Source organism: Mytilus galloprovincialis, chromosome 8 (genome assembly GCF_965363235.1).
Source record: "Mytilus galloprovincialis chromosome 8, xbMytGall1.hap1.1, whole genome shotgun sequence".
NCBI lineage: Eukaryota > Metazoa > Mollusca > Bivalvia > Mytilida > Mytilidae > Mytilus > Mytilus galloprovincialis.
In genome coordinates this window covers 54,915,544-54,942,711 of record NC_134845.1, presented here as the reverse complement: position 1 = coordinate 54,942,711, position 27,168 = coordinate 54,915,544, and the positions used below count along the sequence as shown (strand labels likewise).

The window sequence follows — 27,168 nt, the reverse complement described above, 5'->3', positions numbered from 1 at the left end:
GACAGAAGCTTGTTTATGATCATAAGAAAGTATCCAGAAGTAAATTTTGTAAAAATAAAATTCCATTTTTTCCGTATTTTACTTATAAATGGACTTAGTTTTTCTGCGAGGAAACATTACATTCACTCTGTGGTTAAAGTTTTTAAAATTTTAATAACTTTCATAAACTATCCTTGATATGTACCAAACTAGGACAGAAGCTTGTTTATGATCATAAGATAGTATCAAGAAGAAAATGTTGTGAAAATAAATTTCCACTTTTCCGTATTTTACTTATAAATGGACTTAGTTTTTCTGCGAGGAAACATTACATTCACTCTGTGGTTTAAGTTTTTAAAATTTTAATAACTTTCATAAACTATCCTTGATTTGTACCAAACTTGGACAGAAGCTTGTTTATGATCATAAGATAGTATCAAGAAGAAAATTTTGTAAAAATAAATTTCCACTTTTCCGTATTTTACTTATAAATGGACTTAGTTTTTTTGCCAGAAACAAAACATTCACTCTGTGGTTTAAGTTTTTAAAATTTTTATAATGTTCTTAAACTATCCTGGATTTCTACCAAACTTAGACAAAAGCTTATTTCTGATCATAAGATATTATTCAGAAGTAAATTTTGTAAAAAAAAAATTCACTTTTTCCGTATTTTACTTATAAATGGACTTAGTTTTTCTTCCAGTTAACATTACATACAGTCTGCAGTTAAAGTTTATAAAACATTTATTAGATTCATAGACTATCCTGGATTTTTTTACCAAACTTGGAAGCTTCTTTCAATCAAAAGACAGTATCGTGAGGGAAATTTTTATTGATGTTTTTCCTCATTTTTGTTGAGTCTGCGATTAACAGAAAAAGTAGGCGAGACACCGGGTTCCGTGGAACCCTTACGAATTTTTAAAATGTATGTGGGACAATGGGAGGGGAGGAAGGTTAAATAATTGAATGTGGGTCATGGGTCTTTTTTATGTGTCTATTACCATTATGCAAAACTATCTAAAAAGTGGTTCTTGGTTGTAGGGATATATTGAAAGTCTCTTCCTACCCTCCCTCATACATTTTAATGTAATAGCCCAAAGAAGTGTGCATTTTATGTGAGTTGATCAATTTGTTTACATATATTTATATATATATATACATTCTGTTTCAGGGCACACAGCCACAGACCGGTTCCACCACAGTTAGGATACTAATTTCAGATGTTAACGACAATTTTCCGCAATTTTCCCACATTTTCAACATTGAGATTCCAGAAGATACAGCTGTTGGTAGTTTTATAATCCAGGTCACAAGTTCAGATGATGATATCGGAAACAATGCTAAAGTTACATATGGTATCATAGAAAATCCAGAAAACAAATTCAAAATTGATCCTAATTCTGGAAATATTACACTCCTTAGTAAACTTGATGCTGAGGTACAAAACGGACCAGGCAACCAAGGTATGAGTATCAAGATTTCAGCCTCAGACAGCTCACATTTGACGTATGGGTTTGTCAATGTTCGGATCGCTGATGTCAATGACAATGCACCAAAATTTTCTCAGCCGCTCAGCTTTGCTTTGATCGAGGGCTCACCATCAGGTTCTTATGTCGGGAAAGTCAGCGCAATAGATGCAGACATATCACCGCCAAATAATCAGTTGTATTATTCATTTAAATTATCGTCATCTGAATTCGGCATTGATTCAACAAGTGGAGAAATAAGTTCTAAAATGGAAATGGTTTACATTCATAACACTGAATATCCTAGTGTAAACAACAGAGAATTGATCGTCATAGCAACTGACTTGGGAACTCCCCCAAAGTCATCCGAGGCTGTCGTTCAGCTGCAAATTACTGATGCCAATGATCATGCTCCAGTGTTTGAGAAGAGGGATTATTATTCAGCAGTACCAAACAATGTTGTTGTCGGTGATCATGTGATGAAAGTTGTTGCCGTGGACGAGTTTGACTATGGGATTAATGCAGAAGTGGAATATTTCAAAGATGGTGGAAGTGGTGCTAGCTATTTCTATGTAAACAAAATCACAGGTAATACATTTGTAGAAATGAGCAACTGTGCATAAGTATGATTGTGGAAGATGGATTTTCTTTTCATATATTTAAAAATTAACACGACAATCATACCACATCTCCTTTATGTTCATATTATATTTGTTGAACATGTTGAAAACAAAAAAAAAGAACATATAGTTTTTAACTCACTCAAGAGTTTTCATTGGAGCAAATGTCCACTTTTCACTTTTAAGTGCAAGTGGAACAGCTTTTCCAACATTAAACTTGAATCAAGCAATTTAAGAGGATACTTGAACATGGTTGTATATTTTAATCTTATCTTTTCATTAATTAGTACCAACAAAAGAAAACGATATGTTTATTCTAATAAGACGGCTATCAAACATCCAAAAATAATGTCAGAAGCATGCATATAGTAATGAATTACTTATTTTATGGATTTCAGGGTCTTTGACAATGAACCTGTAAACAAAAAAAAAAACAAACTAGGAAACATTTTAAAATCACGTAATACAGTCTTACAATTATAGGGTAACATTCAAATTGGTATTAATATATTAAATTTTGTCCAATTCACTATACATACAATTAAGTTTTTGTTTTAATTTGCAGGTGATATTTCGATAGCCAGTTCTCTTCTGGGACAACTGAATCAGGAGTTCAAATTAGTCGTCAAAGCCCAAGACAAAGGCACGCCACCAAAGAACGTTACTCAGGAAATAAGATTCAAAATTACTGGTGTCAACGAGAACAGTCCTGTTTTTACCACCACCAATCTGCAGACGACCATCATGGAGAATACAATTATTGGATCTAGCATTGCAAATGTGAATGCAAGAGATAACGACATTACTGGACCAAATAGTGAAATTTCCTACCATATTGTAGGTGGCGATCCTAAAAATCTTTTCCTAATTGACCATTCAAGAGGTGATATATCAGTTCATAAACCATTGGATTATGAAGCAACAAGACAACATACATTAACAATCATGGCGAAGGATCAGGCCCTTTTCTCACGAAATGCAACAGTTGTTTACATTGTGCATGTGACTGACGTGAATGATAATGCGCCTGTCTTTAACAGTACATATTTCAAAGTATCAGTCGATGAAAACACTGCAAGTGGTGTTGTCATAACAACCATAACAGCTACCGATTCTGATTCTGGAAACAATGCCATTATTGAATATTCTTTTGGATATACACAGAATAATGACTGGTTTACAATTGATCAGTTTACTGGTTCCATCAAAACTAAGGCAGCATTGGATTATGAGCAGCAGACTTCATACACTGTTTTGATTTTAGCCATCAACCCAGGAACACAGCTCAAAAATACCACAGAAGTTGTGATTGACATCAATGGAGTTAACGAATTCTATCCTACATTTGTGCAATCAAATTATCCATTCAGTATCAAGGAATCTATTCCTGTCGGAACAACTTTAGGGTCAGTGGTTGCCACTGACGATGATGATGGTGAAGATGGAGTTGTTTACTATTATTTGATTGGCTCAAGCAATGCAAAAGGATTTAAAATGGATTACAAAACAGGGGAGTTAATCGTGTCTGGACGTCCGGACTATGAAAGTTCACCACATATTATCTTAACCGTCATGGCTAAAAACTGGGGCAGTATAAAAGGTGGAGATACAGACCAGTGTACTATTAAAATCACTGTAGAAGATGCTAACGACCCTCCAATATTTTCCCAACAACTGTACAATGCTTCAGTCCGAGAGAATTCTGGTATAGGTATCAATGTCATACAAGTTGCAGCAACAGATACAGACCACAATCCATCAGACCAGGTTTTCTCTTTCACAATTTTGGATGGAAATGGTAATGGTCTTTTCAAGATTGATCCTTCAAGTGGATGGGTCTCTACGACAGGTGCAGGGGTGCTGGACAGGGAGACTAATCCTGTATATAATGTGACTGTGGGAGCTGTAGATACTGGAACTGTGCCCCAGACAGGTAAATTGAAAACCAATTTTGATTAAGTTAGCAAACATATATATTATTGACAGAAGTACACTATTTAAAGACCTATTGTTTAACATTATCTTAGATATATTTTTAATACAACACCAGTACTGCCAAGTCTCACGCATTTGGTGTGAGACTCACTCATTTTCATGCTTATTTTATGCAATAGATGGAATATGGTGTATAAATCGCTAGGTGATGATAACAAAATGAAATACAATGGAAAAATGATTGCATTTCTGTTCTTCATCTCCAAATCTGACTGCAGTAAACACACTCACAGAATTATGATACTGTAAATTCAGAAATTATTGCGATGTTTTTATTATTGCGAAAAATGTGACATAGTTGAAAACGCAATAATTTAAACTCACATTTTAAAATATTTAATATTTATAAATTAAACAGGATTTTTTTCAAAATCGTAAAAATTAAAATCACATTTTAGTCTAATATGACAAAATCGCAATAATAGATGCACCCAATAATTTCTGAATTTCAGTAACGAGAACATGTTTGTCTTGCAAAAAATCGTAAATTTAAAGTTCAAGATAGATCATGAGATAAAAATGCTATGGGACCCTATATAATTTCAGTCTTGTGAGAAACCTTGTATACTTTGTTTATTATTGTTGTTATTTATTTAACAGGTTCAGCTGTTGTTCAAATAAACCTGATTGATGAAAATGATAATGGACCATTCTTCATTCCAAGTAATTTAACTGGACACATTTTAGAAAATCGAAATGCTGAAGTCTCGGTTATTTCTCTATATGATTTCACAAGAGATCCAGATCTAGTTCCCTACCAATACAGATACAGGCTACAAGGAACCAGTAGTTACTTCCAGGTCAATGAGGTCAGTGGACTGGTTACATCAAGGAAATCTATTGATCGGGAACAGAATCCAAAGTTTGAAATTGGGGTCATAGTTTCAGATGGAGGCTCTCCAATACAATCATCTACTCTTACATTTAGTGTAGTTGTTGATGACGAAAACGATACGCCACCATCACCCAGAAACAACATGGAAATACAAGTAGCTCTGTTTAATGAAAGAATCCCAGCAGGTCCGATAGCAGATGTTCGCCCTATTGACCCAGATTTGGTTGGTTCTTACAGCTGCGAGATTTCAACACAAACAAACATTTTCCATATAGCAAATGGCTGTCAACTGAGTGTAATGTCAAAACCAGATATTACCAACCCAATGATTGTCAGTTTTTCAGGTTCTGATGGACGCCACGATAAAGTTACATACAATGCTGAAATTAAGTTTCTCAAGTTCAATAACAAAACTCTGGACAACACAGTCATTCTTAGAATTGAGAATATTTTAGCGGAGCAGTTTGTCGACTCTAAACTGAAAAGTATGAAACAGTATCTGTCGGGTGTATTTGGAACATCATATACTGTTGTTATTTACAGTGTTAAATCGTTCAAAGGAGATGCTCTAGTATACTTATCTGTCACAAACCCAGATGGTTCGCTAGTTTTACACGACATTTTGAGACAACAGATTTTAAAGAAAAAGACCGACATTGAGTCTGAAGTAGGAATAACAATTAGTCATGTTGGTTACACACCATGTGCTCCATCTACCTGTCATTCCGGTGAATGTTTAAACCATATTGAAGTTGGTAGCAATGTGAATGCAGTAGATTCTGACCAGCTGATTATTTCATCTCCAGATTTAATCGTTTCCTATCAGTGTTCATGTCCGCCTGAAGTCACAGGAACACACTGTGAGATTCCCGTCAGCCCTTGTGGAAATGGTCATTGTCAAAATGGAGGATTTTGTTTAACCAATCAAGAAGGAAATCAAATATGTGATTGTCCAACCGGCTGGACAGGTACATATTGTGAGAATGATGTCAATGAATGTTCAGCTTCACCGTGCAGGAATGGAGGATCATGCGAAAATACACAAGGAACATTTCAATGCAGTTGTAGAGACGGATTTACTGGGAATTTATGTGAAAATGGTGCTGATCGGTGTTCACCAAATCCTTGTGCCAACGGTATTTGTAAAAATCAAATTGGAAGTTATAAATGTGAGTGCCCTTTCACTTTCTGGGGAGACAAATGCCAGTACACATCTATTGGATTTAATGTCGGTTCATATAAACTCTTCAGCTCTCTGTCGTCATCCACAAATGACAACACATTTGATATCACCTTGGCAACCGTGAGCAACAGGGCCCTGATTCTGTATAACCCTGCAGAGCTTACACAATCTAGTGAATTTTTGGCACTGGAAATTATTAATGGACAAGTGAGATTTTCATTTAACTTGGGAGATATAACTACTTCTAGAGTGACTGTTCCTAGAAACATCTCGACCGGGGAATGGTTCCGTATTCAAGTTCATAGGAGTGGAGAGGTAAGGTTTCTTTTTTAATCAGATTAAAAAGAACTGCACATACTGCAGATTTATTATTATTCATTGGATACTAATTTTCATGGATTTCATGGGTACAGTTTTACCACTTAAATTAAATTTTCAACAAATGACAAATTTTCTATGGGCTTGTATTAAAGCTCAGCAAAACCAAAAAATTAAATATTGACCAACACACAAGTTTTCCTTCATCCACGAAAATAAATTAATACACAGTAACCATGGTAACTAAATTCAAATATCATTGCGAAGAATGTGTTTTCAGTCAGAAAATGATGTTACCTTTTATAGATTATGTTGACCTAGTTTCAATTGTATCAGCTTGCTGTTTGATTGACATGTATCCTACATACAGATATTTGTCCAATAGATGAAACAAAAATCATGACAAGAAAATGGGGTTAGAACAAGGCAAAACATTTTAAAATAATATTGAACCAACATGACCAATATTCTAGGGTATAGCCATGATTTCAAATGTTCACAAAGGAAACATTTTCTATCATATGGATACTTTGGCAAATTAAACCACCGAATCAAATATCAATGAAACATTTAATATTTCTTTAAAATAGACAAAAGCAAGCATCCACAAAAATAATTGATACCACAGTAACACATAATTAGAAAAAAATACTTGCAGTTCTTTATCGAATTGTGATTTTATAATAAACTTTATCTGATGAATTCATATAAATTTTGTATTTTAGAATGCCCAGTTAAGAGTTAGCAGTTGTCCGAAAGATGGAGGTGTGTGTCCAGAATGTTCAGACTCATCCTGCACCAGAGAGGCTTCACAGACATCTCAGTAAGTTTATTTTGGTAGATAGTAAGACCTATGAGGATGCTTTCCCAGAAATAATAAGGGGATAGAATGATAAATAGGGGGAGGCAACTCTTTTGACAATGATTGACAAGAAATACAGAATAAAGAATTTTAAAGGTTATAAAAAAGGACAAGGAGAATGTTATCTCCACACTCAAACCATCACAATGGTTCTGAACATTTTTTTCTTCCTCATCCTAAACAGCAACGGCCATGTTTTTTTTTTGTACACCCTCTAAAAATCCCATATTTAGACTCAACAGCTATACCAAGTTTATTTGTCCTTTTAATATTAGACAATATTGACCTTTTTTATTGCTTGTTTCTTTTCTTTTCTTTATTTAGTTGACTCTTTTGAAGTTGAAAACTTTTTGCAATGAAATGAATGAAAAATATTCCACAAAGATTTTAAAATTGTTAAAATAAGTGACTTTTTCTTTTGACCTTCTATTGTCCATTTGAACAAAGAATTTTAATTTCAAATTGACGCAATAATTGATCTGGGTAAAAATTTTATTAATTTAAAAATGCATCTGAAAAAACATTTTTAATCTTCAAGGTCACAAGTCCTTACAGAAGAAAATTGATTTAAACTTGTTTGTAGTGTTAAACAAAAAAATACAAAAAAAAAAAAAGTTGGGAAATTGGGAAGTTAAAAAAATTCAATATCATAAACTGTTGTTATAAAGATTTTAATTATGACCCTGTATTGAGGACCAGATATCGTTAAAAAAATCACAAGTAGGACAACTAATTGTATTCAGATGTGAGTTCAATACCACCCCTGTGTCAACATTACTTTAGAACAGTTGAACCGAAAATAATATTTTATTTGTTAGCTTTTAAAAATGATTTTTACAATTAGTCTTTCACCTAACAAATATATTGTTCTGTTATCAGAATCAGAATTGAGATATTATCAAGGTTATTGAAATATTGAATATGTCCAATCCTTTTAACCTTTAACCTATTACCTATAACCCAAAGTTCGATGGATATACCTTTCTCCACTCTTCTTCAGAGGAAGATGACCTGAGAATATTGCCGCTTACAATATTCATATTTTATATTTTCTAAGTAGTGACCACAAATGTTTTGTTTTATAATATTGGTGAATCTGCTTGCATTAACCATGCTAGCATAAGAAATAGGTGGGGTGATTTTGTTAGACCATCTTGTTAATACTTCAAAAAAACATTGAAAAATGATCAATTGAATTCTTGTTTTGCTATATCATGTATTGTTTTTATTGGTGGAGAAAACTGTTGTGTCAGGGAAAAACCACAACCTGTGTCAAGAAAACAGCAATCTTAGTCGATTAAGATTGGAGTTAACTGCACTTGCCACATGTGGGATTCACACTCACAACCTCAGTGTTGACAGGCCAATGATACAGTAGTTAAACTGTTTAGACTACTTGGGATCAAGGCATATCATGTTTTCATTATTTATATATATATATATATATTTGTAAAAAAACATTTTGAAAAACTACAAATAGTAAAACATTAGACAAATTTGTTTGACCTCTAAATTAAGGGTGCAATTGACAACACAAAAAATGTAGAACATAAAAAGTAAACCATGTTTGAATCATATAATCCCTTAAAGATTTTCATGATACCACTTTAAAAATATTGATTTTTCAAAAGACTTCATAACTTACGATTCAAGACTCTTTCATTTAAATCGTTTTAATCTAATTTTCATATTCTATTTCATTTATTTCTTTTGATTTCTGATAATGCATTTTTGAAAGAAGAATTTCATTTAAATTTAATTTTCATATTTCATTGTGCCCTTGTTGACTGTCATATTGGCAGGTCTTTTTATCGGACATTGTTGTTTGGACACAAATATAAGAGCATGCTTTAGTTACCAATATATTAATAGATTAAACTTATTGTTAATCAATGAAAACCTGTCACTACAAAAATATTTCATAAATGGAAATGTATATTATCGTTTTAAGTGTTCATTTTAAATAAGAAAAATATTTATTTTTAGACCGACTGGGATTAATTCATTATTAAACTTGGTCAGTTTAGTGACCTAGATTTTTGGTAGAAATGTAAGCCAAAGGTTAGGTTCGTGTTTAAGTTTTTGGATTTGGAAGTAGCTTTTTGTATGGAAAGTTAATAAGGTCTTTTTGAGAATTTGCAGATAAAACTTTTTTTTGGGTCATATTTCATGATTCTAACATATTTGAAACCAAAATTGCTTAGGTATTTGTCTCATTAAATGTAGTGCCACTTGTTTCCAGGAATAATGTGATATTATAATGAAATTTTGAATAAGAGATTTTATTTAAATAAAAAGTTTCCCAAAGTATAAACTGTTACATGTTATGCACACAAATCAAGCAATTTGAACTACTTCAACTTATGAAATAATTTCACTAAACTGGCATTGATTTAAACAATATCGGTTTGATAATGTTGTCTGCTGACTGAAGCATAACACTATATACAATTCAAATGTATTACAGTTTTTTGATAATAACTTTTTCAGTAGAATTTTCTAAAAACTAAATAACAATTAATAATCTTTCTTCATCAAGTTTTAAATGTAAAAGTTGAACAAACAATTTTGTTTAGAGATTATGGGAAATTTTCATTGGAGAATCAGTCGTTAAAAAATCTCTTGTCTGGATTGCATATTGTGATAGAAGAATATTGATTAATCAACAATTTCACAGTGTTTTATAATGTCAAAGAATAATTATTCAGGAAGGATTACACTTTTACTTGTCATTTCAGTTAATAGTAAATAATGAATTTCACAGAGAATTAATCCACTAGAATTTTAATTAGCATAACTTTTTGAGAATATTTTGAAAATTATGAGTTTGAGTCAAATTGGTGCCAAAAAGATAAATTTCTTCCACCACGATAAAGCTAAGGATTTTGGTTGACATTTGTGTGCAACTTGTGGAATAGGATCTGCTAAAAACTGTTATAAGGAGTTTATTATCAGTAAGGAATTACAGAAAACCCACCAATAATGATGAATTACCTAAAAGTTAATGGCAATGCCCTTTAAAATGCTATTTAGATTAGCTTGTTTTGTTTGTTTGCTTGCTCATCAAGTTTTACTCCTAGATGCATATTTCTCTTTTTATTCACATTCGTTGGGATTCATAGAATACAAAATCACCAGTAACATTGAATTTTCTAATTTAATTATGCATACCTTTTGAATATTTTATGAAGTCATAAAACTGTTTTATCATAAGATATGGCATGATTCGATGATGAAGTGTACAGGTGTTTAATTGTACAATTATTAGAAAACTCTCTTTCATACATGTACATGTATGTGACTGAAATATGTATATGATACTAATTTTGGGGCACCCAGCAGGAGAATTTAATGATTTTAAAGGGAGCTAACTTACTGAGGAAAAAATATTGATAGGATTTTGGGAAAAAATATGAAAAATTCCTGAATACCATAGACTTGATATTGAATTGGGATTTTTCTTGACTTTGGCAAGATTTCATTTAAAAAAAAGAAAGATATGTTTTAATTAAAAGCAACAATTAACAATTTAAAAAAAAAATTGTTTAGTTTCTTCACAAGTTTTCAGAATACTCAGTTTTAGATAAAACTTTTAAATCCTTCCAATTGGAATTTGAAGGTGAAAGTAAAATTTACTAATACTAAACCCTGCAGTAGTGAACTTAAATGGTACAGCTTTACATTTTTAATGTGAATTGAAATATATAAGGAGACACTTGAAAAATATTGAAGGTATTTAGTTCAAATGAAATACTATGTATGTGAGACTCCAACATAAATCTTTATTTTTAAAGTGCATGAAAACCTGCAATGAATTAAATTAGAATTGCATAAGAACAGAATTTTCATATGATTTAATGCCTTTAAGAATGGATTTTTTTTCTGTTTTGAAAGAAAAACTGTGGTAGGTTGATGGAGCTATCTTGCATATATGCATAAATTGACATGTGGACGATTAAAAATTAAAAAAAATAATGCCAATGCTCAGCTTAAGTTATAGTGCTAAAAATATTAATATGTGATTGAAATTTTGTGAAAGGAATAAAAGATGTTTAACAGTTCGTATCCATGTTGTAATCAGTAGTAAATTAAAATTTTCTTTTGGAACATAGAAATTAATTTACGACACAGCAAGTTATAAGTTACAAACTCCAGTTGTTAGACTACTCTTAAAGATTCACGCGTCTTTTTACAAAGTGAATAATTTTGCAATGAAAAAGTATATTGAAGAAACACCCGGGGACAAATCGTATTGTACCTCGATTCAGTTTGTAGCTCCATAAATATAATCTTCGCGTTTATGATAAGATCAGACATCTATTATGAAATATTAATGTCTATAATTTGATCAAATATCATGTAATTTACTGTTTATTTGAATAAAAATATTATTATGAAGCATTTGAAAACCTCTTTTGAACAATTTACCTGTGACGGTTTGCAGTTTTATGTTTAACAAAAAATGATAAATGGAGCCGTCTCAGATACTAATTATTTCTATTTTGAAACCTCAATGGTGATTTATTTCTTTTTTCCAAAACCTTGAAAAAATTAAATTATAAATTCAACAGTTGCTTTTGAAATGAGATTTTTTTATGTTGGAGGGAGGCGATGAAGAATTTTTTTTGTGTGAATATGCAATTGAATAAATTATGCCGATTAAAAATTGATATATTCTTTATGAACTATAATTGAAAATTGTATGAAAATGTTCAATTATATATTTCTGTATATATATATTAACAATGGTCTTTTCTTATGTTGAATTATTCATGTACGTCTGACATATTTGAAAAGACAGGCGGCCATTTTTCCTCTGGATGAATTTTGTCATTTTATGTATTGTAGAATATATCGGTGAATTGAATTCTTTCATAGAACCTTTGATACAATCCTTGATTTTTATCTGTGATTAATTGATAGATATTTTATTTGTCACTTGATTGAGTATCTGATGGCCTCAGTGATTAATCGTAATATAACTGAAACATTATAATTGTGACTAATCAAGCTAAACATTAGGCTGACCTCATGTTTGTAATATTTGTAAAAATGTTCGGTTTGTATGTAAAGATGGCTGAAGATACAAGTAGACATGATAATTTGAATGAATTAATAACTTGTTACCTTTTCAATCATAAAGTGGTAGATTTCAAACTTTTGCACTATTTCTTCCACTAATTATATAGTATTTATAAAATATATTTACCCAAATTTACCAGAGAGTACTTCTATGTGCTTGTTTATCATTGTATTTTTCTAATTTGAAGGAATAGAAAGGCTGTATTTGTTTGAGGGCAATGGGTCCGATTAGTTTGGCTAATGTATCACAATCTTTTAGATGATCTAAGTTTGAATCCCTCAAATGGCAGTTTTCCTGGCAAAGTTCAGTGTCTCTTACCCTGTACACTAAAGACTTCCTACACTAATAAAGACTTATGCCAAAAATGACCTATTGAGGTGAAAATAGTGTGAAACACAAGACTTTGAACTTAAAAGTTTACCAGTATAAAATGAAAAAAATGCAGAAGTAATGGATTTCACATCTACATCACATATGCAGTTTTTCTTTAAAACTTACACACATTTAAGAGGTTTAGCGCTATAAAACCAGGTTTAATCCACCATTTTCTACATTTGAAAATGCCTGTACCAAGTCAGAAATATGACAGTTCTTGTCCATTTGTTTTTGATGCGTTTTGTTATTTGATTTTGCCATGTGATTATGGACTTTCCGAATTGATTTTCCTCTAAGTTCAGTATTTTTGTGATTTTACTTTTAAGACAGTGTACAATCTCTGAGTTTTTCATTGTAAACTCTGAACGTGATTCTATTTATTTATAATCAGTGCAATAATCCAAGGGTAGTAACTCTATTTTGTTTTCAGTATATTTGATAAATTGAAGGATTTTCAATTCTTTTTTGTTTTTTTCAGAAAACTGAATTTAAGTAACGAGCCTGTTTCTATTGGTGGCATTAAAGACATTAATGTGGCATTACAGCGGCCTGGTCAGATTGAGACCCATGATTTTGTTGGATGCATGAGGGAATTCAAGATTAACAATGAAGATTATCTTCATAGTAAAAATCCTCTAGAAGAACAAGGTGTTGACAATAATGGCTGCCCACGACAACACGGTCAGAGTTCATGCTCAGATTCTGTGTGCCACAATGGCGGCAGATGTGTGGATGAATGGAATACAGTCAGTTGTAGATGTGCAGCAGGTTTCCATGGCAATCTCTGTCAACAAGGTAACCACTACAGTGAATATGAATAAAATAAGATGTTGGATTTTCTTCAGTTGGTCAAGAACCCAACAAAACTTACAGAAAACATTTAAAGTTCATCTTAAAAAAAAAAAATCTTTGCTTTTTAATAGACTCCCCATCTTTTAACTAACAGTTTATTTTTAAGACTAAATGTTTTCTTAGGGGGGGGGACTGTTGTTGGGTTGCTGACATCCCATCATCAATGTAAACAGGCGGGAAATAAAACAAAGTGTGCCTAACAACTTACAGTAAAACAAATTTCAGTAGTGGTCAGTGTAGTTTAACTTGTAGGTATGAAACTAAGATGTTGGATTAAATCCTGAAAATGTCAATGCTCAAATGAAATATATAAAAAAGGGGAACAAATTCTGGCAAAATTTATTTTCTATTTCTTGTAGTTTCCAGCAGCTCAAAATTTTTGTATTTTCCCGTTGTTTCCCTAGGCTCAAAACTTCATAGAAGTATTATAATTTTTTTTGCAACATGCTTATATGATGTCTCAATCTATTTTATGATTTTAGAATTCAAACCATTTGGTTTTGGTGCCAGTGCGTATGTAGTGTTCAAACAGAAAGAAAGTTATCAGCGGGATGTTTTAGTGTCAGAATCAAGGAGACGCAGAGAAGCTGGCACATCCAGTGTCTTCATAAGATTTAGAACAACCAACAATGGTCTTCTATTCTACGCAGAAAGAGGTCCAAGATCATCAGTACTTTATGTAAGTAAAACACATAAAATTGATTAAAAATTTAAATGTGCAAATTGCAAAGAACATTAATTCGAATAAAAACAATTGTTTTTAAGATTTAGCTCTATGAAATACACTAGTCATTTCTGGGTCCCTTTACAGTTGCTGATCAGTGTGAGCCAAGGCTTCATATTGAAGGCTGTGCTTTGACCTATAATGGTTTACTTTTACAAATTGTGACTTAAATGGAGAGTTGTCTCCTTGGCACTCATACCACATCTTCTTATATCTATATAAAGTTAAGCAGACATTTATTCTCTATGAATGATTTGGATGAAAAATTCCCATTGAAGACATATATGCAGTGTGCTTTGTTGCAATTATTTGAATTTACTTTCTGTAATACAAACAGTGTTACTATATCGCTGAAAGTTCATTGTGTGATTTATGTCAGAAGGTGAGATATTGTTTCATAAATGTTCATTGGAGTCATTTGAAAATATGTTAGTAGTGGATATATATACAATATTCAATCTCCATAAGTTTAATTTTATATTCATATATACGTATATATATATATATTTCAACTTTAAGTAGCTGTTTTCCAAAACATGGTCGTTCTTTAGTTTATATGTGCAAGTTGGTTAAGATAAAGGTTAAACAGTAAAAAAAAAAACTTCCATGTTTTTTTTGACGATTTACAACTTTTACAAGATAAAATTGGATGTACATCTATTTATTAAAACCAAACCTTGATATGGAGTATATGAGAAGATATATGTGTCATGCAGAATGTAAAATTGCATCTGTTTTGGAATATAAGGTAAACCAAAAAAGTTGTGATTTTCAGAAAAATAATTTGGATTATGCATTATAAAATAGCAACCAAAACAAGACAATCAAAAGATCAGAGGTCAAAATACAGTCATTTAAAACAAACAGTGGTCTGAACAATTTGTTAAGATGTAAATTGCCAGAGTGCAGAAAAGTTGTAAATAAAGGATGACCAATATAAAATTAAGGAGATGTGGTATGATTGCCAATGAGGCAACTATCAACTACAGTTCAAACTATGAAGCAGTGTTTATGTCTACAAAATGAAAAAAGCTAAGCAGACAAGAATGAAGAGAGGTGAAATTTGGACAAAAAATATTAGTTTTACTATCAATAATTAAATCCTTGTTTATTTTGACAGATTGATGATAAAGTATTGAAGTATACCATCACAGAGAGTACCAGTAACCAGGTCACAGTAGAGGTCAAGGTCGACTCTATTCGTGATGGAAGCTGGCATAATGCTACAGTCATTATAACAGGTAAGCAAGGTTTCCAAGTTGAAGTCGTGCACTTGCTATTATGGAATTGTTTGAGGAACTTTTCCCATTTTCAAGACATGGGAATTTTGTATTTTTCATCAAAATTTATTTGTTTTATAAATTCCCCTATAATTTTCTATCAATATTTCTTAAACTTCAAAGGAAGATTGCAGATATGTTGAAGTTGTGCATCTGCTATTATGGAATTGTTTGAAGAATTTTTTTTCTATTTTTTTCAGACTTCGGTTTAAAGTTAGATATAGTCTCAAAAATTGCAACTTCTCACTGGTATTTGAGACTTTGACCTACTTTTAAAGAATTTTTGTATGGACGTTTTAAAATTTGATGCAATTTATTTTAACTTTTTGCGATTTTAGGATCAACGATTTTGCTGATGTTTGACGATAAGAGTTCTTCTAGGAGCAATGTGCAGACGGCATTCAAGTTTTCAGATGTGCATGTGACACAAATGTCACTAGGTGGCACCACCAAAACTGTTTCTGTCGATGGTGGTTTAAATGATTTGCCAGGTAATTTTAAAATGTAAATTATGTAATGTTTTTTTCTGTGTATTAACTTTCAGCAATATATATGAAATAACTGCAACTGGACTTGAGCAAATAATCAATCAATGAACTGCGTAGGAAGAAAGTGTTTACATGCATAAACATGGTTACTAAAAGATCAGAACATCTTTGTTTTCAACAACCTATGAATATTTGGAAAATTGATAGATCTGAAATTTTTTGGTGGAAAGGTATATATTCATGGCAATTTTTATTCACAACAAAACATTAAAAAGAACCAGGAAAGTAATTGTACCAATTTTAAAATTCTACTGCTTTCCTAGTTAATTAGATTTGTACTCTCAGGCCTGATTTTGACAGTATAAGCAGCTAAGACATTTTACCATGTGCACTATTGTTGAATAATTGAAAATAAGGAGATGTGGTATAATTTCCAATGAGACAACTTTACACCAAAGTTGAAATTAAGTGGATGGGAGTATAGGCAACCTTCAACAATGAGAAAATCCATATCATTTAGTAGGCTATACAAGGCCCTTACTTGAAAAAATATGAAACAAATTTCAATTGATAAACTAACCGCTTTATTCATAACTAAACCATTTATGAAAAACAAATATGACAGACATTTTGTGGATAGTTGTCTCATTGGCAATAATACCACATCTTCTTTTTTATATTGAACAAAAAACAACCGCTGAATTATAGGCTCATGACTAGGGACAAGCACATGGAGAATGTGGAGAGTTAAACATATTTGTTAACACTCAACCCTCTTTATATAATATAATATTTTTTTCAGGTTTTGGAGGATGTGTGTCTGAATTTGAATTGGATGAGAAAGTTACACCTTTGAATGGTACAACTGACAGATTTGTTATTGAAACAAGTACTACCGGTGTTGAGAATGGCTGCTCTGGATTATGTGCGTCTGCAGGATGCAGTGGTTGTACTGTAGATGGAGAAGTTGCTAAATGTGCAATAAATGCAGGAGGAGAAGATGAGCCATTAGGAATTGGAGTCATAGTTGTGATCGCATTCTTTGGAGTTTTACTCATAGTGATTGTTGTCATTTTCTTAGTTTACCGATTCCATAGACAGCGAAAAGAGACTGCAGCAAAACAAAATGGCCACGTAAATAAAAGTTTCGGAAGTGGTCATAGTCCAGGGGATTCTGGTTATGGCGACAATGAATTTATACATCAACATGTCAATCAAAGTATTAAAAATAGCTCACATTATGCGGTGTCCAATGGTAGACTGCCAAGTAGACCTGATCTTATCAATGCTGACGGAAGAAGATCAGCGTTGCCCTTAGAGATAGATGATGGCACTGTAATAATTGACAATGGTGATATTCATTTAACAGGAAATGAGGATAGTCCAGAACTCTATGATTTGGAAAATGCAAGTAGTATAGCGCCATCTGATATTGATGTTTCGTACTATTATGGTGCTTCTCGACATGGCAAAGGCCAGTCATATAGAGATAACTACAAAAAACAGTTATCAAAGACTAATGGGCATGGCCCACCTGCAAATCACTGGAACTCAAATGGTTCCAGAGAAAGTCCTGGTGCCTTAAGAATGCAGACCACTGCAATGCAAAATAGAAATAGTCCAGCTAATATGCTGGGTCCTCAGCATTTTAACCCGCCAAATCGCAATAGTCCAGCATCACAATATGGGTCTCGGCTTAGTCCCATGAATCAAATGAATAGACAAAGTCCCCATTTAAGGGCTAGTCCCTTAGTGCAACAAAACATGCGTGGCACACCAGACATTCATCACGGAAGGGGAGATTCAGATCATAGTGTTGTCAGTCATCATAGCCATCACAGTATTAGTTCAACCTCATCAGCATCTAGGATGCAACCGTTACCTAATGGACATATTAAACATAGCACTGGTAAAAGACCTATGCCAGGTAGCCGTGTTCCAAATCATTCACGGCCAGTGAAAGGATTAACGGTAGAAGAAATAGATAAATTAAATGCCCGTCCATCAAGACCTAGTCCTGTCAGTATGTTGGAGGCAGTGTCTTCCTCAACGGAAGAAAACCGTCTTAATAAACAGTATAAGATTAAAGACCATCTAGATGATGGGGCAATGTTGGAACCTCTTGATTCAAGTTCGGATGAAAGTAACAATGATTCATTCACATGTTCTGAATTTGAATATGAAAATGACAAGGGTCGTAGTGACTTTGACCCCAGTGCAATGATCTTTTCAAAAGTTGCAGAAGTTGACAATGAAAATGAGGATTTTAATGTGAATCCTAACTACCGGAACAATGATGGACTAGACTCAAATGGAAGTTCATTTGCTTCTTCAGAGGAAGGAAGAAGAAATGGGGTTCCAGTTAATGGTGCAATAAATTGGGACTATTTTACTGACTGGGGCCCAAGTTTTGAGAAGTTAGTGGGCGTGTTTAAGGATATTGCCTCCCTGCCGGATGGGGACGGGACTTCAAATAATAATATGGACTGCAGGACTGAAACAGAGGAATATGTGTGACCCCCTCAGGATTATTTAAATATTTAAATTATATCAAAAGTAACTTACAGCACATGAATATGCAAATTAATGTACTAATTAATTATATAGAATATTTTATATTTTTGTTTCATCATTGAATTGTAAAAAAGAAGTATTGTACATAAAAGTTTTATTTTATCCATGGTTTTTGTATTTATACACAATATTCACTTGTAAATAAATTGCTATTGAGTTCTTGAGTCCCAGTCTAATTTAATGCATAATTACCATTAAGCTTTATTTATTCTCATTCAAGTGCAGCCAGTCAATATTGTGTGTGAAAAACAAACTATTTTCTTACTGTCAGACAAAAATAAACCTCAAGCGAGCTACTTGTTTGATCAAAGAGTAAAATTGTGTTAAAAAAAAAATGTTCCTGAGATTTTTAATATAACCATGTTTTGAAATATGTAAATTAATGAGATCTATCTTTGTCTGACAATGATCATGTGATGGTCATGTGATGTTTTACACCTAGTTAAAGGTGTGTTTGATATTTTTTAATTGTACAGTCTTTTATACATTTTATAATATTTTGTTTGTTGTGTTTTAACCAAAAGTTCTTATATTTTATATCTTTTAATTTTAAAAGTGTTCAGTGAAGCGAACAATTTTTTTTCAGATTATTCAATTGTGTGTTGATGAAAAACAGCATCATGTTTATTTTTAAAGTAATCATTCGTCACCATACAAAAGATAAGAAAAAACGATTTGTAAATTTAAAGTTTTCTGTAAAATTAAATTGAAAATTAAAAGACAGATAAAAAGAAGAAAGTTGATGAGTTTATTAATATTGAAATTATTTTTCAATATATCAGAAAATGTAAAAGATTGCAAGAATATATTTTAAAAAATAAAGAGTGAAAATAGTACATTCCATGGATTTAAGGGAGTAGAAATTAAATCTTGCCAATTAATTTGTGATATTCATTTAATTTGAAAATTGTATGTGTCATTAAGCAAAGTGTTCATTAAAAACATACATACATCTTCATTTTCATCTGTATATTATGTTTATACATTTTACATAAATTGTTCATTTTACTGATATAAAAAACTGTTTATAAAAAATAAGTTTCTTAAGTGTTTTTGAAATTCTTCAAATGAAGAAAATTTTTGGGGAAAATTCTGATCCTAATTTGTAATTATGAGATCTATAAAAAGCAAGATTTTATTATTTGACATCATTTATAAAGATTTATATATATAAAAAAAAAATATTTTTGTGAGAGTGTAACTATTAGAATGTGTTTTAAGCATTTCTGTCTCAATTCAACTTCCAATCATTTAAGATTTTAACATTTCCAATTCATCTATCATTCCAATGCAAGTTTATAGATAAAAAAAATCATATTTACTCTATGTTAATACTGGATAACATACTGCTGATATACAAGTAATGTTTACTTTATTTTTCCCACAATTCTATGTGCAAATAAAGACTTTTATAAAACTAATAAATTTGGTCAAAGGGAGATAACTTAAATGTAGAAGTTACTATTTTGTAAAAAAATTATGTTAATTAAAGGGAGGTTATCATGGCATGAAATTATGAAGCTAAAGATGTTTCTTGATTTTAATTTTTTAAACTCTTTATGATTAAACCATAATATATTCATTTACTTCATTCCATATCTTTCATAAAAATGAAGCATTTTAAAAATTTGAAAATAGCCTGTAACTTTTTATATTATAGATGAAATGAAATATCAGCAGAAAAACAATGTATTAAAAATGCATGAAAATATACCTAGCTAATGATCAAAATGTTTATAAACCTATGCATTTATTTAAAATATAGACATTGTCTTGGCAAGAATTTGTTATCTGTTTACAGATAAACAATGATATTGTTTCTATTAAAGAAATAAAAAATAATGAATTTATTTGTGTTAGATTTGTTTGTGAATTAACGTATGAAGGGGCTGTAAGTTATTGTGATAGCAACCGAAGAAAAAAACATCAACACACACAGAGATATATAAATGATTGACAATTGATTGTTGGTGATTGAGGCCACTTGGCTTTATCATTGTGGTTGATTTTTATTAGGGAAGAAGCTAGAGTGTCAATATTGCTTGATTGATTTTTCTGTTTGAAGACCACTTTTATCACCATTTGGTTATTTCCTGGCGGCTAGTTTTTATTGGTGGAGGAAGTGACAGTCCCTAGTGAAAAGTAAAATCACAAAAATACTGGACTCCAAGGAAAATTCAAAACAGAAAGTTCCTAATCAAATGGCGAAATTAAAGTTTAAAACATTTCCAACAAATGGACAAGAACTGTCATATTCCTGACTTGGTAAAGGCATTTTTAAATGTAGACAATGGTGGATTGAACCTTATTTTATATCACTAAAACCTCTCACTTGTATGACAGTCGCATCAAATTCCATTATATTTACAACGATGCGTGAAAAAACAGACATAATAGGTATAATAGTCAAAATATGGATACAGCAGTCATCACTATGTTACAATCTCAAAAATTTAACTGTGTTGGACGTCATAAAATGTAAACGTCACATAGGAAGAAGTATAAAATAATTTCACCTTTCAATGAATCTTCATAAAAAAATTATTTCGTTATTTTCGTTGATTAAGAAAAATAAAGTTTTTTTCATGGATTTTTCATTATGGTGAATTTGCCAAAGAATGCAAACCCATGAAATCTATGAAAATTGGTGTATCCTGCAAATAATACGGAATTCATTATTTTTACATGGTATAACATGTATACAACCATATTTGAATAGATTATTTGTAAAATGCATGATGAGTTGGACCTTTTACAACCGAATTTTATAGTAGTGTTTGTGTTGTGCTGGTTTGCCACTGGTCATGATTTGGGGAGGGAACAGATTCTGTAAATCTGTTGAACCCATCCAATTCTGTGTGTGTCTGCCCAATGTAAGAACCTTTAATTGAGTCGTTGTCATTTGTTGCTGTACATCAAAGAAGTAGGTCTGGAAAGGGCTGATTTTGGCCTCAAAGGAGTAGGTTCAGTAAGACCCTTTTTTGGCCCCAAAATATAGCAGTTTTACAAAATTGTTAAAACGTAAACTTTTAGTTATTCACTAGACAGTAGAATGCTTCTGCTACATAAATATGGGCTGTTTTTGACAATACAATGCAAATTTATCCGGTACTAGCACCATTAAGTCATGCTAAATTACTGAAATCTTCATAATTCTAGCATTTTAGTTAAATTTTAGACGGTTTTCGTGTAAAACGAAAGTGGCCGCATTCGTGTTCATCCTTAATATTAAAAAGTAAGTTGTATTTGATGATAATACATAACATATATAAAGGTTGAGGATGAACACAGATGCGGCCACTTTCATTTTTACCAAAAACCAACTGAAAAATGACATTTTTCGGCATATTTGGTAGATTTTTCATATTTGAGCTTGAATCGGATGGTTTTTAATGACTAAATCTGTTAAAATCTTCCACATAAACTAATTAATTCAAATAAAATAGACACTAGACACTTAAGTGTTTAAAAAGTGGTCAAAATCTTTCGTCAGATGAACCTGAAATTTGAGGCCAAAATCGGTCCTTACCGGACCTACTCCTTTCAGGTTCATCTGAAGAAAGATTTTGTACACTTTTTAAATACTTTTATGGGCGTTTTTCAATAAAAGCGTTCCTTTCAGACCTAAAAAAAAATGGAAAATCATCTAGTCTAAAATTTATTTTCAAGAGTTATTTTGAATACCTCTATTATAGACCTGTTTGTTAACAAAAAGTGCAATCTTAAATGCTCTTTAAAATGATATTTTTTTCATAATTTATGTACTGTTTCGTTGGGGACTTTTGTCCCCTACGAACTGCTTCTAAACACACATATTTTTGCAATTTTAAATGTTTCCTATAGACATTCCAGTTTGTTTACGTTATATACTAGAAAAATCTCATTTTGTTCTGAATTGGAGAACCATTTTTTATTGATAAAGATTAGACAGTACTTCACATATGAAGGTGCAACTCATGTTACGTAGTGGACATTTTGATGCGTTTCGTAGTTGACAAAACCGTTTCGTAGTGGACAAAAAGTTTCGTAGTTGACATCAACCCTATTCTATGTTAATAAAAACATAATACAAATTACATGAAACTAACCTTTGTTATTTGCTTTGCACGAATATAATTGAAAAAAGAGTAAAAAAAGACTGCATGGTAGTGGTAGTGTCCACTACGAAACGTTTTTCTTCCAAACTTGTTTCGTAGGGGACCGTTTCGTAGGGGACGTATTCACATGTTTTATTTTTTTCTCACAACCCCAATATTGCAATAGTAACAAGACTGACTGTATTCATCAAAGCGTTATTAAGCTGTACACTGATATTTTTTTCATAATTTTAAAACCAGTTACTGAAGGAGATTTGACCCGTTTCGTAGTGGACATTTACAAAAATACGGTATCACTCTGGTCCATTTGATGTGCTCAATTTTTCTTACCAACAGTTTAATTGCCGTTATAAAAGCATCACTTCTTTTGTAAGACCCTAATGTTTATATCTCTTGCAAACAAAAAATTACATTGATTTTATAAAACTGTTTATAAGCAAGTTTTAATGACTTCGTTTCGTAGTGGACATTGTGTTAGGGACACACCTTCTAAAATAAAAAATCCTATGTTAAAAGCTGTTTATTAAAATATGTTGGCTCTAAACATACTTTTGAATTATTAAAGAACTTATATTAAGTAAAATTAATATTTATTTCTTCATTTTTTTACGATATTTGAGAGTATGAATGTTGTCTAGGGATGCAACAGACAGACGGTCTAGGGACATGCCATTTTGGTTGTTTTGGACTCTTCAGGAATCAATATCTTATCAATCTCTCTAAAAAATAAACTGTTTCTTTGCTTAAAAATGTTATATCTAATTCAATGTACTGACTGCACAAAAAATTACTTGCAAAGATCAAACACATTTTTCCCAAGTGGCTGGGACAAGAAAGTACGTTTTTATTGAAAAACGCCCTTAAAAGTGTCTACTTCAGTCGATTCAATTAGTTTGTGTGAAAGATTTGAACTTATTACGTCATTGCAGACGCCCATATTCAAGCTTAAACATGAAAAATCTATCAATTATGCCATAATTTGTCACTTTTCAGATAGTTTTTGTCAAAAATGAAAGTGGCCCCATCCGTGTTCATCCTCAACATTTATATATATTATGTATTATCATCAAATACAACTTACATTTGAATATTAAGAATGAACATGAATGCGGCCACTTCCATTTAAGACGAAAACCGTCAAGAATTCAACTCAAATGCTTAAATTGTGAAGATTTAAGTAATTTAGCATGACGTAATTTATTTATGATACTAGTACCCGATATATGTGCATTATATTGTCAAAACCAGCACATTTTTATGTAGCAGCAGTATTATACTTTCCAATAAAATTAAAGGTAAAGTTTACATTATAACAATTTTGTAAAACTGATATATTTTGGGGCCAAAAAGGGGTCTTACTGAACCTTCTCCTTTGTTTTTAAAGGCAGTGCTTTAAGGCCTGACTTTCAAGTCATGAGGTTCATCTTTCCTTACGCAAATCTTTGCTGGGGGTCATTTTGCAAGAAATAGATCCGGAAATGTTTAAATTTCTCCTCTACTTTTTGTGGTATGTATTGGTTTTTGTTCCTTTCATTTACATTGGGAAATAAAGAAACGATCAGTGTGTATTGTTCGTTTTAAAAATCTGTTTATTAATGTGTCTTTTGCATTATAAGCAGTCAATCTGATTACAAACTATCATTATTCGAATTCCGTGTGGAAAGAGGTCCGTTCAATTTCGAGTACTATTTGCGATCTAAAGATATTTTAAAATCATTTCACTCGTTGATATAACATAATATTATAATTAAAAGTCGACTGACCGTGAATTATATTGCATAATATACAATTTAAAGTATTTCTGTACGTGAAGCCGTATGACGTTATAGTTATTTCGGTCTCAGTTATGTAAAATATGAAATTATCGTTCCTGAATAGGGTTCCACTAATTAAAGACAAGAAGCGTCAAAAAGTGATAAGAAGCGACAATAAAATTAAAATAGCGATAAGGAGCGACAATATAATTAATTTAGCGAGAAGAAGCGTCAAGAAGACTATATAGCGACTATACATAAATAAAAAAAATGTCATTGCAACAACTTATTCCCCATAGATATTAAAAAAAACATGCATTATTTTTTATTATAGGGGCGGTTATAAAACATTTTTTATATTACTGTACATTGATAGATAAAAATATGTTTTTATTCAGAAGAAAGGGATTAGTTTTTATTAGATATAAAAAAAAAGATATATTTTATGCATGTAGTAGGTGGTTTTCTATGCTAAAGAGTAACACCAACAAGAGCTTAGGGTTCTGATGATTTATTGTACCAGTATATAAATAACAAGTCTGAAATAGCAATACAACATATATAAATAACAAGCTATTTCATATAACATAAATATATATACTTTACGAATATCACAGGTTATATAATACAGAAATATAATAAATAATACCCTTAACTGTTATTAACTATGTAGCAAGTGTAATGTATTGCAAGTAGAAAATGTTCAATGTTTACATTCAATGAAATTGACATCGGGTGTCACGTGTACTTTTACAAATGCTTGACCTTTGACTATACACTAAATCGGAATTTGATATGTTATTTACGTGTATCTGTGTATTTGTATTCAATACTGGTTTACCTTACAAACGGTAAATAATAAATGTTACATCTACATTTATTATTAATGACTTCCATTAAAATATATAATACGTATAATAATTAACTACATAATATCATACAACAATCATAAAGTTGCAAATAGAATAATCCTAAAGACTAATGATGTCAATATTATCGATTTATTAAAAGCTCCAAACTAACGGGAGGTAAGTCATGTTTACAATACAATATAAACAATTCTAAACTATAAATACATATACTCTTACCACTTGTGGAGTGAGTTGTACTGATACGGTTAACGGCACATCATATAAACATCACAATCATGTGCTCTACATAATTACATTACATGGAGTCCTGAAACCAAAATACGAACATAAATACTCGGACTCTAATTATAAAAATATACAACGTAACAAATATTCTTTACTCATTCATATTTGTACTTGGTAAAAACTATTTACTACAAAACTATTACTTTATATAAATGGAAACACTTTTCCGTCTTTCACTTAATAAGTCGTCCTTTATAAAATATAGACTATTCCTGACAATAATCAAATAGTAATGTACGCAAATTAACAATACAATTCTACCGTGGCAAATAAACCGTAGATTATGAAATCATATACTTCTAGCTTAATAAAATACTATCATGTACATCTCGTGTACTTGTGTTACATACATGCGATATGAGGAGAACGTTACAAAGCAAAATAGAAACTTTACTAAAATATCATTTACGTGAAAAATATAAATAATGTTAATAAAGAAGTAACTTACAGTATTCTATAATAATGTTGTCCAAAATATATAAGGTTTACAAGTAAACTATGTGGTCAAGATAAACAGACATAAATTCAATGGACTGTCATGGCTATCGTCCCGTGGAAAAGTACAGGTACAAAACAAAGGAAATTAAACTTGACCGCGAAATATAAACAACCAATCAGATACAATGATTTAAGTAAATCCCTAATGAATATTCATAGAAAATAACGTGAATATTACTATACATAAAAGTAAGGTTTGCAAGTAATAATTAAAACTGAATATACAATATTCAAAATATGTAATTAAGCTTTATAATAAATATAGTAATTAAATAGATGATTTTTACAATATATAAAATGATCATAAAAATCACTCTGCTACATTCTCCCCGCTGTAGGAAAATGACTTCCACGTCATTCCGGTCTGTTTCCCCCTTCACTGAAGGTTGACGTCCTCGGCAAGCCATTAAACAGTTCGCATGATGTCGAGTATGGTTCTTGACAACTCAATCTCTAAGCCTTTAAATCTTCCTTTTCTTGCTTCAGACTCCAACCAGTGAATCCTCATTAACCAATCCGGCTGTTGGATAGTAGTAGCCTGCTTAGATACAACATAGTCATCCAGGTATTTCGGTTGTTTCCTTTCCCTCTGAGGTCTAGTTGATACTGGTGGGTCGCGTGGTGGTGTCGGTAGTATACGTCTCCTTCGAATTCGTGGTTGTTGTTCCGGAGCTATGGTGGGTTCGTCTGCCTGTTCTAATGATAAGTCTGTTGGCGCACTCTCATTTCGATCAATAGAAGTGTTTTCTTCAATAGTCTGAGCAGTCGCTTCTTCAGGTTCCTCATCACTCACAGGGTTTGGTTCTGCAGCTGTAATAATGTCCACAGGAAGAGCGTCCCCTCCTAAACCAGTTCCCTGCTGATCACTACTCTCAGCTCCATCATGGCCGTCACCAGTGAAACCAAGACTTCCTTCTTCTTGTAGGTCCACAACTGGTACATCACTGTTAGTGTTGTCCTGTGTATCCTGTTCAAGTATCATATATCCATACTCCTGCTCCGACTCCTCATCTGATACTTCATCAGTG

The 27,168-nt window shown here is 31.7% G+C and overlaps 1 protein-coding gene across 1 annotated transcript in view; it reads left to right on the top strand.

Annotated features, from left to right (window-relative positions):
- Positions 1 to 20,484, top strand: part of LOC143042230 (cadherin-related tumor suppressor-like) — an 83,673-nt gene extending 63,189 nt beyond the window's left edge. Inside the window, exons 11-19 of the mRNA XM_076214490.1 lie at positions 1,151 to 2,033; positions 2,631 to 3,998; positions 4,661 to 6,393; positions 7,122 to 7,219; positions 13,195 to 13,511; positions 14,051 to 14,247; positions 15,413 to 15,533; positions 15,911 to 16,063; positions 16,863 to 20,484. Coding sequence (XP_076070605.1) covers positions 1,151 to 2,033; positions 2,631 to 3,998; positions 4,661 to 6,393; positions 7,122 to 7,219; positions 13,195 to 13,511; positions 14,051 to 14,247; positions 15,413 to 15,533; positions 15,911 to 16,063; positions 16,863 to 18,577 — 6,585 coding nt within the window. The 3' untranslated portion in view covers positions 18,578 to 20,484. The remainder of the gene's footprint in view (positions 1 to 1,150; positions 2,034 to 2,630; positions 3,999 to 4,660; positions 6,394 to 7,121; positions 7,220 to 13,194; positions 13,512 to 14,050; positions 14,248 to 15,412; positions 15,534 to 15,910; positions 16,064 to 16,862) is intronic.
- Positions 20,485 to 27,168: the final 6,684 nt, after the last annotated feature.